Genomic DNA, 15,035 nt, shown 5'->3' with positions numbered 1-15,035 from the left:
ATGATCTCATGGTCGAAAGTCAGGGTGGGCAAAAAAACCGTGAAACCGAAAACCGAACCGAAGCCGAAACCGAACTAACCGAAATCTTGGTTTTTTCCATTAACCGTTATTTTTTCGGTTTTCATTTATACTAACCGAATTAAATTTGGTAGAATTCGGTTTTTAGCCCCACCAACCGAACAAGACCGAATAGACCGAATTGAGTAACCTACCATTAATTTGTGCATAAACTGATCATTTCATAGAAGCCCAATTGTGTTTGATGTTCCAAAAACTGTTCATTCAATATATGACTTTGGTCTTTGATGTACTAACTTTTTCTGAATATAGCGTGAAGCCTGCATAATAGAACACGTCACTCGAAGTCTTAGCTACCCCTTTTAATTGCTCACGAGTGATGCACCTGTACCACGAGTGCCGCAGCCTACCAAATAGCATCCCTCCATGATTGGTGCTCATTTGTCGATTTCTTGCGCAGTTGATGCTTTTTGTGTTGATATGTCAATCACTATTTGCTTTCTTCGGTGATGCCTACTATTTGTTCAAGTGAGTAGGTTCATTCGGTTTTAACCGAAACCGAACCGAATTTGTCGGTTAACCGAATCTTCGGTTTCCTAAATTTTCATGCCAATTTCGGTTACCATTTTTGAAAACCGAATTTGTTCAAAAACCGCAAAAACCGAACCGAAATTTCGGTTAAAACCGAATGCCCACCCTGAGTCGAAAGGACTAGGTAACTATGTATCGAAAGCTTATAGCAAATGAACTTAATGACGTGATCTTATGCTACGCTTAATTGGGTGTGTCCATTACATCATTCACATAATGACATAACCTTGTTATTAATAACATCCAATGTTCATGATCATGAAACTATGATCATCTATTAATCAACAAGCTAGTTATACAAGAGGCTTACTAGGGACTCCTTGTTGTTTACATAACACACATGTATCAATGTTTCGGTTAATACAATTATAGCATGGTATATAAACATTTATCATAAACACAAAGATATATAATAACCAATTTATTATTGCCTCTTGGGCATATCTCCAACAATCTCCCACTTGCACTAGAGTCAATAATCTAGATTACATTGTAAGGTACCTAACACCCATGTCATTCTGGTGTTGGTCATGCTTTGCTCTAGGGAGAGCTTTAGTCAACGGATCTGCTACATTCAGATCAGTATGTACTTTGCAAATCTTTTCTTCTCCATCTTCGATGTACTCGCGAATCGAATGAAAGCGCAGCTTGATATGCTTCAGCTTCTTGTGTGACCTTGGTTCTTGTGCATTGGCGATGGCACCCATGTTGTCACAATAAACGACTAGTGGGTCCAATGCACCAGGAACCACACCAAGCCCAACAATGAACCTCTTCATCCATACCGCTTCCGATGAAGCCTCCGAAGCCGCTATGTATTCCGATTCTATTGAAGACTTCGCCACCGTGCACTGCTTGGAGCTGCACCAGCTTACTGCAGCACCATTCAATATAAAAACGTACCCGCATCGAGACTTAGAGTCATCGGGATCGGTGTTCCAACTTGCATCGGTGTAACTCGGTTACAACGAGCTCTTGGTCACCTCCATAACAAAGAAACATATCCTTAGTTCTTTTCAAGTACTTCAGGATATTCTTGACCGCTGTCCAGATGTTCCATTCCCGGATCACTTTGATATCTCGCTAGTCAAACTAACAACATGTGCTATATCCGGTCTAGTACACAGCATGGCATACATGATAGAGCCTACTGCCGAGGCATAGGGGATCTGATTCATCCTCTCTCTTTCTTCTGCCGTAGCCGGACCTTGATTCTTACTTTAGACCTTACCTGGCAACATCGGTAAGAATCCTTTCTTACTTTCATCCATTCTAAACTTCTTTAGAATCTTATCCAGGTATGTACTCTGTGAAAGCCCTATTAGGCGTCTTGATCTATCTCTATAAATCTTGATGCCTAAAATGTACGCTGCTTCACCAAGATCCTAGTTCGTGTGCCGCCACATACCTAAACACAAACCCTCACATATGGACGCATACAAACCAAGAGGTCAATCATTCATGAAACATGCAAGCATGATATCACCAAAGATCCTTCCCTACGCTTTTAAAAATTAACTCTAGTCTTCAACCTGATTGACAATATGTTTTAAACTCGCATTCTTGGATGTGCGAAATTATATCTCAATATTGATATATTTAAAAAAATTGCATTAGCCAGATTATATTCATTTCTTATGGGTTTATGTAGGTCGATTATAATCACTTGTTACTAGGTTATAACCTACAAATTATTACCTTGTAATAATACATGAGGTGAAATATTCATGTGTGTACATGCATCTCCTCTCTTTAGTGGAGGTTTTTTCATTGAAAATGCGCAGCACGGTAAGAGATAAATATGCATCTGTGCTTTTAAAAGTCCGTCTTTAAATTAATAAAACCATAAACGGATGGTGAGTTACAAGGTGCTGAGGAGAATAGCTACAAAAATCACAATCATTCCAAGCTAACAAAGGAAACACAATGGCCCATCGTACAAACTCAAAGTCTTCAATCGCCGAAGCTCTTCTTCATCTAGGAAGGCGCATAAGCCAAGTAGAGGAAGACGCCACATCACCGAAAGACAAAGCCATTATCAGATTCAAACAAGGACATAGCACTTCAAGTTAGAACTCATCCCATTCCCTCTCGCCTTGGTTCGTAGGGCGCGAAAGAGCCAGGTGATGGAACGCTCACCCTAGAATTGGAATTGCGACGGGAAATTGGACCGTCAAAAAAGAAGAGATTCCAAGCACAACCACCGTCGCGAGGTCCACCACTCCCAAAGACTCATCGCCGCCGCCCATAAACCACACCCAGAACGACCAGAGGAAAGGGGCCAAAGAGTCCCAAGGCATGGCCATCAAGAAGGGAGAGACACACGAGGGCACCACGGGTGCCACGTCCGGCAGACCGGATAAAGGGTTTTCACCCAAATCTAATTGTGGAGGAGCATAATCGCCAATTACACTCCCACCAAGGGAAGCGGCACTCAAGAGCATCAACGTCACCGACACTAACATCATCGGGAAGGGCTTTCACACGGATATGGACCATCATCCACGAAGACCCACCAGCCACAACACCTGACACGCAACAAAGGCATAGATGCGAGATCGAAGCGGGCTGGGGAAGGAATAGGCTAGATCTTGGAAGGAGTGGTCAAAATGACAACTCCTGCACTAGGGAGCCTCCCACATTGGCCATCTCTCTACCCTTACAGCCAAGACCGGAGACCAGTACCCACACAATGGTACCCACCGCAAGAGTGCGGCCATGTCCACCGCTCGGGGCCGCCGCTACAGAACCCTAAGAAGCCAACTTACCCACCTCTCATCGAGGGATGGGGTGCGTGAGCACAACGAGCCAATCGAGCTATTGAACGAGCGCATCCTGTGACACCTACCACCCCACCACCCATTGATGTGCAACTGTGTCGCTCCGAAGCCGATCATGCATAGGTCAACGCCGACCAAAAGAGACCCACGCCAGTGCGGAGACTAAAGCCATGGCCGTAGATCAACCCCCCCCCGATCTGGCCACCTATCGCCAGATCCAGCAACATGAGCACGCATTTGAGCCCATGCTAAGCAAGGCGGCAACCCCTGGATCGTGCTTCTGGCAAACACCACCACATGGCCCACCAAAAACCAGTAGCTCCGCCAAAAAATCAGATAGAAGCAAGCCAAGGTCGCACCATCGCAGCAAGTTGGGAGAAGAAGCGGACATTTCCCAAAAGACAAAAGGAAACGTATTTAGGACAGTCAGCTGCATCGGCCGCTCCTCTTCCACGTGCCTCATGTGCCCTCCCGTGTATCCCTCTTGTTGACGGCCGCTGCTGCTCCTATCATGCGCGCCGGCGTCCCGGCTTCCGCATCTGCGCCGGACTAGTGGACCCCATCTCCGCTGGGAGCTTGCTCCCCGTCCTCCGCGTTGCTGCCGCTGATGCAGCTCCCGCCGCCACGAGCTCCTCACCCGCCCACCGCCGCGAGCAGGCCACCTCCGCGTCCCTGCTGGGCCAGTAGTTCCCGCCGCCGCGAGCGAGCTCCCCGACCACCACGTCCCCTCCGCCATTGAACGCTCTTGCCGCCACAAGCGGGCCACCACCACACGCACTAGCCGCCCACCGCCGCCACATTAGTTTCCCCCACTCGTCACCCTTCTCCTCCATCGCCGGCAGATTCGTTGATGGCGACCTCAATTCGGTCATGGTGGTGTCTTCATGGATATGGTAGTGAGAGATTTACACCAATGTTACATATGTTATCGTGTAATCTTGAATATATTAATCTAAAATATTGGATGCATTGCAGCGAAATGTTATATAACAATGTCAAATTTTTGAAAATGTTACTTTCAGGAAAATTTAGTACCATTGGCAAAAAAATGTACCCTTTTTCGACTAAATGAAAAATGTTGGACACCGATGTTACATACTACAAAAAAAAAAATTGTTGCACGCGAACCGTTTTTGTACCGTGATCGAATGCGCAGAATCCGCTCACTTAACTAGATCGGACAGTCCGAAAGGGCCCGGGGCTGATGTGATGCGTTTTTACAGCCAGAGCGTTCGCCAAACATAATACCCCGTCTTGCTTTGTTACAGGGAGCACGTATGCGTAGCTTTTGCTCTCCATAGCTCCACATCGTGTCATCATATCTACTATACTAAAGATGAACAGCTTCGATTTTTCACAAAATTTTGAGGTTACTTTTTAGACCTTCTGGTGGTGACACGTGTTATCTCTTCTATCTGGTTTCTGAAGTTTCTTTACTGTGTACGCAGTTGGTGCTCCCTTGCATTTTCCTGCAGCTGTTCGGTGTTGTGCAATTGATTCCTACTATATCTATGGTGCTGTGATATTTTTGCACCGCTTGTGTGAGTGTAGCTGCTAGGTACGGTCAAAGCGGCGCTGGTGTCCATGTGACCATGTCCCCATGCCACGCGTGGGCTGTTTTGTGGCCGGACACGTGCTTCATCTCCCGTATCTTCTTCTTGTCCTCTCTTTTCATCATTATTTTTTTACTGATTTTGACCATCCTCTCCTGCTTGATCTTCTCCCCTCCCTGCCACGAGTGCTTCGTGTGCTTGGCCGGGCTGCTCCGGCCGAGACTGGCGCACGATAGGAGCAGGTGGAGAGGTTCTGCTCGGAGAGGAGGCGGCAGATTCAAGCAGCATGCTCCTTGATCGGCGGTGATGGAGATGCTACACCGTGAGGATCATCTGAGAGCGACATGAATTGAAGGTTGTCCATAGATTTTTCCCCAGAGCGAGCCCTCCCCATCCGTGAGATCCCCCTGGCCGAGCTCCTCCATGGCGGGCGGCCGTTGTGAGGCTCGGGTCCTGCTCCGATGGTGCAGCGACGCTCCGGCTCACCTGATCCAGCTCCTCACCTGGAAGCGGCCCCTAGCCCCGATGGATTGTCGCTCAACGAGCGACGACGGTGCCTCCTCCTCCTCGCTACCCCCGAGAGGCCGGGACGCGACGCGAACCGGCGGCTGGGCGATGCGGTCCGGCCGGCGTGGGCGGTGGCGGCGGAGCTGTGGAGGAGGGAGGTTGCGGCGAACGCGCGGCTGGCGGTGGCGCGGGCGCGGCTCGCTGAGGCGCTCGCGGAGTTGGAGCGGAATAGGGATTGGCTGCACGGCCCGCTGGCCGAGCTCGGCGGCGGCGAGGCCATGTGCCACCATCGACGCGCTATGGCTGGAGCTTGCTCTGTTTGGGGTGCCGTGTTCGGTCTGGGCCACGCCAACTCTGTGCAGCTTGCCGCGACCAGCGCAAACGAAGCGGGATTGGTTCACGACGGCCATCGGGGAGTGGCATCCTGGGTGCCGTTCTGTCTGGTCTGGGCCACGCCATCTCCGCGCAGCTCGCTGAAACCGGCAGAGACAGAGCGAGGGGGGTTCAGACGGACTGGGGGATGCATCAGGTGCTCGCAGCGGCCAACGAGGACATCGCGCCCACTCCCTGTGAGGCATGCCCTGGCGCCGATGATGCCGTATTGCCGTAAGTACCATGCTCATGTTTGTCATCGTTGAGTAGACAACGGTTGCATCTGTTCATTCAATTATTGCCTCATGCTTTGTTTTGGTTGCAGGGTGGTTTGCCAACCGTATGTTTGCACTGTCTGACCTCATCGAAATGCTGTTGCGGCTATCTGTCGATGCTACCAAGCAGCGGCAACATGGATGACCACATACAATTAAGGTAAGGAATGCCATGACCAACTATGAACTTTCAATTATTTCCCCTGTCTAACATTTTCCATGGGACGTTGCATATTTTAATCTTGCTAGCGCAGAGGTTATATCTCTCTGCAATTGGTTACTGGTTAGTTGGTTCCCATTTTCAGATATTCTAATGTGCTCCATGTGCTAGAACTGAGTTTTCAGCCATCTTTTCTCCTCTTCCACCTTGTGTCGGGGGATATAAGTCTGACGGTAAGGATAAAGAAATACAGCAGCCTTCTTTGTGTTGTTTGACTGAACTACATCTCTGCATGTGAGACATGCTCAAGTAGTAATATAAAATTTTGTTTAACTAATTAGTCTGTACTGAATTTACTCAAAAGTTTCCATCATATATTAATTGTGCAAGAATTTGAAATCCTAAATGCATTCAGTATCCACCTTTTGTTGTGAAGCCATCACATCATGCCGCTCTTGTGCAGTTAGAAAGTTCTTTGGGAGACCTTAGATATTAAGCGGTTAACTTTTGCTCATTTGTTCATTTTGTTTTTCTGATTTTCTTGCAAGTCTTTGGTACAGTTTACAAGGGCAAAAATTGGTCCAATGATTTCTTTTAGATGACATAGCTATATAGGAAGCTTCCCCGCGTAGTACATTGTAACGTTTTCTTTACTTGCCTTAAATAGCGCATTGAAATATCATATCACATCATTCCAATTTAATGTATGGTGCATATAATATTTACATTCACCATGTAGAGAGCCAATACAAATAAGAGGTATGTGTGCTTTTGCTTTGTTAGCATGGCATGGAAAAAATCGGTAACCACAGAGATGATCACCCACTTCCAGAATTCGACATCGAGGAGTAGTTTTCGCAAATGACTTAGCTCATCTAAGAGGCCAACAATGAGGAATGATGATATAAGTCAATTGAGAATCAGATTTGATTATGTAGGCTGTTAAAAGTTCACTGGTTGGTTCATTTTGTCTTGCTCTGCCCTACAAGCATTTCTGCTCAGAAGTTACATTTTTTTTTATCATGGTAGTAATGTATACATTTGATTGCAAAGAAGATTTACGAATTCATGAGTTGTTCCCCTGAATGGCAGTAGTCGACACTGATCATTCTATCTAAAATCGAACAACGCTGGGATTATTGGCATAAAAAATTGTTAGGGAGTACACAAGGAAAGATATCAGTAAGAAATCTATTTCCAATGTTACTATATCGCACAAAACCTAACATCATAGTCCTGTTTGTGAACTCTTTTGCAGCAATTCAGGTTTGGCCTATCCTCACCCCAACCCCCTGGTCGTGCAGCATTGGTTGAGTCATAGAAAGCCTAGGTAGCCAATATAGGCAACCATGGCATGAAAGCCCAACGGCAACCACCATTTGATCATAAGATCCTTCCATCGGTGAGATTTCCTCACCCATTCCCTTACTTACCCAGTCACATGTGCTTTGAATTATGTTCCTCTATCTATGTCTGCACCACCTCTGAATCCTATACATGAGCATGCAAAATGAGTGTGTTTTCTTCAGATGGTCTTGAAATAGAGCAGGGAAGGATGCCTAAGTACATATTTGCTGTAATAAAGTTGTCATATCCAATCATTGGCGATTCAGTATTAACTTGTAATCTCACATGTTTTCTTGAGTGAAATGTCACCACTCGGATTCATGTTTTACATAACAACACCCTGTACTACAAGATCTACAAGATTTGTTGCAAAGTGTGTTGCTTCTTCTACACTAATTACAAAATTTGGTTAACGTAGTACATGTCAGTTATATCTGCAAGACATAAGTGTATGTCTATAGTTGATTGTTTATGTACTGCAAGATTTTCCAGTATGAAATCTAGAGGTGTTGTGGTGAATCTTTGATAGATTGGGAAATTATATATTAGGTGTACAATGGTCATTCCATCACTTTTCTTCTAATTCCTTGTGCAAGTAAGCTATATATGTTTAAAGAACGGGTTTCACATTTACTTAAACTTGAGAACATGTTCAAATACTACTGTAGTGCTCTTTTTCTTTTGCGTATAGAGAACATACAAGTTGAGATATATGCACTCACATGAAGTAGATTAACTGGGATGAGTCGGTGATGCATACATATATTCTGTACTAAGCTAGCTTTTAGGATGTTGCAACTTATCAACTGGTTTTTTTTTTGCGAAAAAAAAAAAAAAAAAACCAGTTGATAAGTTTTGAGGCACTGCTGTTATCACCATGTCCTGTCAGCATTTGAAGACTTGATACATTCTGGCCCTTTAACATCATATCCACATTTCAGTTGACATAATTTGTGCATTTTACATTTTAGTAAGTGATGATACACATAAGGGATGTGGATGAGCTCCACATGAAGTAATTTGAAATTAAGAAGACCAGAAGATTGGTCGGTTTTCCTCTGTTCCACCAATGTCTTGGTATTGTTAGTTATTCATAGCTTCGTAATTTTAGGCTGCCGGTTGTGGGAACAAAGACTAAACCAAAGTACTAGATAAAACTAAAAGAAGTTGAGACATGCAAAAATAGATTGGATAAGTTTGTGTAAATTCTACAACAAATATGATGGTTGTTTTAAAATAAGTTAGGTGAGATGACTAGATGATGAGATTGCTGAACCAAAAGTTACTTGATGCTCTTCTTAAGGAAGGCAATTTGAGTGCTCCTAGTGTGTAAAGAATTTGAGCTTTAGGTGTACAAAGTTGGGATATATACCTTTTTCTCATTGTATGCCACAGTTGTTGATGTACACTATATATCTTTATCAATTTCGATGGAATTCCATGGTTATTTGATGGTAATGTATTGATATCAAAGTGGGCCAACTATTTTTCTGTTGGTTAGTTTGCATAGTTTGGTTTCGGTTTTATTGTTTTTCAGATCATAATATATACTACTACATTTGTCTCTTTGTTTAAGGTACCAAGTGAGGTTAAATTAGATTGAGAGATGCACAGCCTGGTGCACGCATGCAAGATCAAATTCAGACTGAGGAATGTCAAGTTCCACGGAGGGCTATCAAAACCGGCCATTCCTGTTTCATTTCTCCTTGCCTTGAATCATGTAATATTTAAATATTATATCTCACACACTTCTCTTCAGGGGAACATATATCACTCAGTGTTTTAAACTCTTTGCTTATCAGCACAGATGTGCACAAATAAAAAATCTCAGTAATAAAAAGGTGAGCTATCTTAGATGCTCATCCTCTGGTCTCTAGCACACCTTCACCTCCCCATATTAGCTTCCAGTAGAAATATTTGTTTTGGCTCTCCATCCCATGGCTTGATAAGGGCGCGGCGTGCCGCCGCGCCAGCCCCTGCTAGTAAGATCACAAGTCAAGATCCGACAGACTTGCTTCTCTCTCGGATAGGAGCCGCACATACACAAACGGATGGTACGTCTGTTCCAACTTCCTACACTGTTCACTGTTGGAACAGCGGACCCGTCCGGCAGTTCTCTGCCGCGCTGGCGTCAACGGTCAATCTAACAACGTTCCTTTTTCTTCGTAAAGAAAAAACAAAATAAATAATTGACCCAGCAAGATACGTGCTCACTGCATATGCGGCGATGGGCTCCCCTCCCTCTAAATCTCTATAAAGACCACGACTCGGCCGCCCATCCCTGCAACCCCCTTCTCTCTCTATCTCCCTCTCTCTCTGACTCCGGGCAGCTTTCTGGAGGCCTGAAGCTCGCGATCACCGGTGGTGGACGGGAGGAAAGCGCGGCCGGCCATGGGGACGCAGGCGTCGCCGGAGAACTACACGCCGCCCAAGGTGAATCTCTCTCCGCGCTGCGTCCGTATGTTGTTGTATGTTTTCCTTGACAATGTTTCTCTAGCAATGCCATGGAAGCATTTCTCCCATTATTCCTGGAGAGAGAGAAAGAAGAATCAGAGAAAGAAAGAGAGAGAGCGAGCGAAAAGCAGGGAGTGAAATCGAAAAGGCTGTTTCTGTTTCTCGAGTTTCTCGATGGTCTTTTGTGCGGAGGATCCTCTTCTCCTGGCATGTAGCGCTAGTTCACCTTCTTTATGTGGAGGGCTGCTCCGGTGCTATCCCTAAACTAAGTTGAAGGATCATAGTTGTTTTTTTTCTATGTTGGGTCCATCGAAACCTATATCCGACACATGTATACATGTGTGTATTGATACGATATGTATATGTCGCCTAAGAAAAAAAGAAGAGGTCACGTGAGCAAGATCTTCATAGAACCTTTCTATTTCGGCACACGCACGTGACTGTAGATACGTACAAAAACGAGGTAGAACACAACGCGTGCGGGCCATACGAGTCTGCACAAGGTTGTACGGACGATAGACCTACACTGAAATTATGATTGTACCCCCGCTTACGAAGAAGTATAGAAAGATCTCCACCATTGTTGTGTTTGATGCGTCCAGAATTTCCCAGTGGAGGAGCACCGGAGGAAGTGCTTCATATGAAATTGTAGTATTTTTTCATTTCTCAGAAACCGTGTGAACTGTAGACTCTATCATTTGTGGTCCACATGCTAGCTTTGCCCTAACCGTGGATTTTATTTTATTTTATTAATAAGGTACAATAACTATAGCTTGCAATTATCATCCGCAGTCCTTTTTAACATGTTGTAAGCATATTCTAATTTTCAGAAAATATATAGATGCAATGTTTCAAAATAAATAAATGAAGAAGACTTTGTTGTCCATCCGCACACCTTGTACTTGGACTAACAAGTTCTCCCGTTACTTTCAGTCATGTGTTGCTTTCCGAGACGAGGAATAGTCTACACTTGCCTACCAAAACAAAACTGCTCACGCGTGTTCATTCTCTCTGAACTAGTTTCTGTATACTCCATTTATCCTTTTGGAATTAGTGACATAAAACATGACCAAAATTAGTAAACAACGTCATGTGCGGATGGAGGGTTTTCATTAAAAAAACAACAGAGCCAGGTAGGAGAAAATCGATGTACTGTATATGAAAAGAATTTCCGTTTTCCAGGCAGGAGAATAGCATTAGTTTTTTACGAGCATCAAGCAACATTATTAGGTGAACATGACCGCTAGAATAATCAAAGATCTTTGCCATGAGGTGGCATTGACTGCGACTGACAAGCGTATCTGATGACACATTTGTCTTTGGCTACTACTTGGCCATGTGACAAGTCAACTCCCCGGAAGAAAAGGAATCACACTACCTTTGAAATTCCGAAGTCGTCAGTTATCATCTGTACGGCTTTAAAATTACTGCGTAACATGGAAATTGTAAGAAACGCCAGAAGCTTATAAAACTAATTTGATTATATATTTTTTTCCTTTGAGAATGAATTTGACTAGATATGTCCCACCAATTTTGATAAATATAGATAGTGTTGTGTGATCATGAGATCTCCAGGCTAACAAAAAATGGAGAAAACTCGCAGGATGAGAGGACTGCGCGGGAGAAGGCCATCGACGACTGGCTTCCTATCACGTCGTCGAGGAAAGCAAAGTGGTGGTACTCGGCCTTCCACAATGTCACCGCCATGGTCGGCGCCGGCGTGCTAAGCCTCCCCTACGCCATGTCCGAGCTCGGTTGGTATGTACTGATACCTTGCCGTGCAATTTGGAACCATGCCGCTTCAAATAAAGCTTTCTGATTCTGATAGAGAAACTAGCCGACTGAATTTGCAATGGCATCGGATATGTGTCAACAATTCAGTGATTTTGATGTTCTCATGCAGGGGTCCGGGCATCGCGGTGATGACCTTGTCATGGATCATCACGGTGTACACTTTGTGGCAGATGGTTGAGATGCACGAAATAGTGCCCGGGAAGCGGTTTGATCGATACCACGAGCTCGGGCAGCACGCCTTTGGTGATAAGCTCGGCCTCTGGATCGTGGTGCCGCAGCAGCTCGTCGTGGAGGTCAGCCTCAACATTGTCTACATGGTTACCGGTGGCAATTCGCTCAAGAAGTTCCACGACGTGATCTGCGACGGCAACTGCAAGGACATCAAGCTCACCTACTTCATCATGATCTTCGCCTCTGTCCACTTCGTCCTCTCCCAGCTCCCAAATTTCAACTCCATCTCTGGCATCTCCCTAGCCGCCGCTGTCATGTCGCTCAGGTTTGCCTCCACCACTAGCGGCTCTGTACTACTGTAGCGCATCCGGCAAATTTCTGAAAATTTTAGGTGTGTCAACGGCCACTGACAAGGAAACACGATGCAGCTACTCGACGATTGCTTGGGGCGCATCGTTGGACAAGGGGAAGGCGGCGAACGTGGACTACAGCCTGCGGGCGTCGACCACGGCCGGGCAGGTGTTCGGCTTCCTCGGGGGGCTTGGTGACGTGGCCTTCTCCTACTCCGGCCACAACGTGGTGCTGGAGATCCAGGCCACCATCCCGTCAACGCCGGACAAGCCGTCCAAGAAGCCCATGTGGAAGGGCGTGGTGGTAGCCTACATCATCATCGCCGCCTGCTACTTCCCGGTGGCGATGATCGGCTACTGGACGTTCGGCAACAGCGTGGACGACAACATCCTCATCACCCTCAATAGGCCCAAGTGGCTCATCGCCATGGCCAACATGATGGTCGTCGTTCATCTCATCGGTAGCTACCAGGTACCTTAATACAGTATATCTCACGCTCATCTCTTTCATGTATTTTCGATACATGAAACTCGACACGGGTATCAGAGTACTCAGGACGATAGTAGATCTGACGGCGCAATAAAACTGTATATATGTTCTCTACGCAGATTTACGCCATGCCCGTGTTCGACATGATGGAGACGGTGCTGGTAAAGAAAATGAACTTCCCTCCCGGCATGATGCTCCGTTTGATTACCCGGACCGTCTACGTAGGTAATGTCCCTCCTTTCTCTCATCTCAACTCTTCAGTTCAGTCAGGCACCTTTGAACAGAACATCCAACAACGACTGACGAAATGAAATCTGTGCAGCGTTCACGATGTTCGTCGGCATCACTTTCCCGTTCTTCGGCGGCCTCATCGGGTTTTTTGGTGGGCTCGCCTTCGCGCCAACGACCTATTTCGTAAGCATCCTCTTTTTCTCACAGCCGTTTCATCACAGCGATACGTACAAATCCATATAGTATCTGATCAAACTGAACAATATCCGTGCCCGCAGCTTCCCTGCATCATGTGGCTCATCATCTGCAAGCCCAAGCGGTTCAGCCTCTCATGGTTCACCAACTGGGTAAGAGGAGAAACCAAGATCCTCTTTGTTCTGTCCTAGAACTGAAAAAAAAAAATCCATCCTGATTTTACATTTGTATTTCAGATTTGCATTGTCCTTGGGGTGATTCTGATGATCGTGGCGCCCATCGGAGGGCTCAGGCAGATCATCATTTCTGCCAAAACATACAAGTTCTACTCATAGTTCACTCGCCTTTATCGAAAAAAATAGTTCACTCGCCACCTTGCAGGCGTGGGATGGTATGGCTAGTGTCTAGTGTCACTAGTTATTTAGACCATAAGAGGCTTGTTTTAATGGTATAATCGTGAGGGGATCTTGCCGGCTCTAGTGGGTCCTTGTCGGGACTCTCCTTGAATGTACTCCTATTTTTTCTACAGGGCTTTGGTTATAGCCTCTTTTTAAAAGAAGCCATTTTTTTAGGCTGAATAGTAGCTTTCTCTACTTTATATATCTTCGTATTTTCTGTAAATGGTCTTGTGCAGAAATATACAAGGAGGGGGGCAGAAAGTCCAATAGAAGGCTCTAGACCCTCCAAAATCTATTTATAGAAAGAGGGGAAGGATTTCGTAAAGGATTAACTCCAGGATTTAAAGAGACTCCATATTGCTTCCTGGTAGCTCTATGAACCAGAAGATTGATCTTCTTCTCCTTAAACCTACTTCTATATATATAAAGACCTGGTGGAATCCATTTGAAAAAAAAAAATTCCTTGTTGTCCAAAGACCAAAGCTACAAGGATGATGGTCTCCATATAAATGGTAGATTAAATAGCTGCTTTAGACTTCTGATGAGCTCCTGAATAGAGGATGATTGAGGAGTCTAAGAGGGGCAAATGTAAGAGGCAAAGGGGCACTGAAAAAATTAGTGAGTTCCTGATTCCAAACCAGCAGACACACGACACGTCCATAATTAGGGAGGAAGAAGGTCTTCCTTTGCAAGAACTCTCTTGTCTTAAGCCTACCGTGCATGAAATGCCAAAAGAAAATTTTTGTTGCTTCTAGCAGCAAGATTTTTCACAGATAGTGAAAGGCCTCGGGGGGTAGTGACATTTCCCATAGAAATTTTGTAAGCCTAAACAACCTGGAACTTGGAAGCATTGCCCAAAAGGGTCCACGAATCATGCTCAGGCCGAAGAGCAGGGGATTGCAGTAATTACTGCAATATAATGAACTCAGCCCAGGCTTCCTCAGACAAAGGTAGATCAAATAAGTTAGCTATGTCCAGCATCGTAACATCCTGTTGAACAGTAATGTGACCATCATTAGTAAAATTATATAAATGGGCATATAAAGTTGGAGAAAATTGTGATGCATATTGTCCTGTTGACACTATCTGCCTTCCCATAATAAAACTGAAAAGACACTAGAAAGAGAGCGTGGTACTAACTTATAAGGATTTAAGTTGAAAGGGGCTTGAGACAATCCCTTAGGAAATATCTCTGCTTCTCTGGTCTTTTCTGGTGGCAAAGCATTGTGTCTGTATATTTCCCGTAGCAAGTGCACAAAAGGGATGCTATGTTTATTAAGAAATTTATGAACATGCTTCATCAGAAGAAAATCATTTAAACATACAAACTAACAAATCAAGGGCCACAT

General features: G+C 45.1%; 2 protein-coding genes and 1 long non-coding RNA gene across 6 annotated transcripts in view; 2 read left to right on the top strand and 1 right to left on the bottom strand.

The window, feature by feature from the left end:
* The window catches only part of LOC124683123 (lysine histidine transporter 1-like), an 8,469-nt gene extending 8,369 nt beyond the window's left edge, over positions 1-100 (bottom strand). The window contains exon 1 of the mRNA XM_047217694.1: positions 59-100. Coding sequence (XP_047073650.1) covers positions 59-100 — 42 coding nt within the window. The remainder of the gene's footprint in view (positions 1-58) is intronic.
* A 5,615-nt stretch (positions 101-5,715) lies between these two features.
* LOC124689745 lies at positions 5,716-9,479 on the top strand. 4 transcript variants are annotated; one of them, XR_006998741.1, is made up of 4 exons: positions 5,716-6,055; positions 6,147-6,256; positions 6,402-7,658; positions 9,180-9,479. It is a non-coding gene; the product is annotated as an uncharacterized LOC124689745 (long non-coding RNA). The 4 variants fall into 4 exon arrangements; XR_006998740.1 differs by having other exon boundaries at positions 5,719-6,055; positions 6,147-6,489; positions 7,515-7,658; XR_006998739.1 differs by having other exon boundaries at positions 5,727-6,055; positions 7,515-7,658.
* Positions 9,480-9,926: 447 nt separating this feature from the next.
* Positions 9,927-13,741, top strand: LOC124689722 (lysine histidine transporter 2-like). The gene is made up of 8 exons (XM_047223207.1): positions 9,927-10,036; positions 11,661-11,815; positions 11,961-12,347; positions 12,451-12,844; positions 12,982-13,087; positions 13,185-13,276; positions 13,372-13,440; positions 13,525-13,741. The coding sequence occupies exons 1-8, from the start codon at positions 9,995-9,997 to the stop codon at positions 13,621-13,623; spliced, it is 1,344 nt and encodes a 447-aa protein (XP_047079163.1). The 5' UTR covers positions 9,927-9,994; the 3' UTR covers positions 13,624-13,741.
* The last annotated feature ends 1,294 nt before the right edge of the window (positions 13,742-15,035 follow it).

The sequence above is a fragment of the Lolium rigidum genome, chromosome 1 (genome assembly GCF_022539505.1).
Source record: "Lolium rigidum isolate FL_2022 chromosome 1, APGP_CSIRO_Lrig_0.1, whole genome shotgun sequence".
Lineage (NCBI taxonomy): Eukaryota > Viridiplantae > Streptophyta > Magnoliopsida > Poales > Poaceae > Lolium > Lolium rigidum.
The sequence above is the reverse complement of the archived record's forward strand: the minus strand, read 5'-3'. Positions and strand labels throughout refer to the sequence as shown.

Excerpts from the sequence above, each read along its gene's own strand:
- LOC124689722 (XM_047223207.1), top strand. The coding sequence starts at position 9,995 with ATGGGGACGCAGGCGTCGCCGGAGAACTACACGCCGCCCAAG. Across the intron at positions 11,816-11,960 it reads GCCATGTCCGAGCTCGGTTG|GGGTCCGGGCATCGCGGTGA; the intron begins GTATGTACTGAT and ends GTTCTCATGCAG. Across the intron at positions 12,845-12,981 it reads ATCTCATCGGTAGCTACCAG|ATTTACGCCATGCCCGTGTT; the intron begins GTACCTTAATAC and ends TTCTCTACGCAG.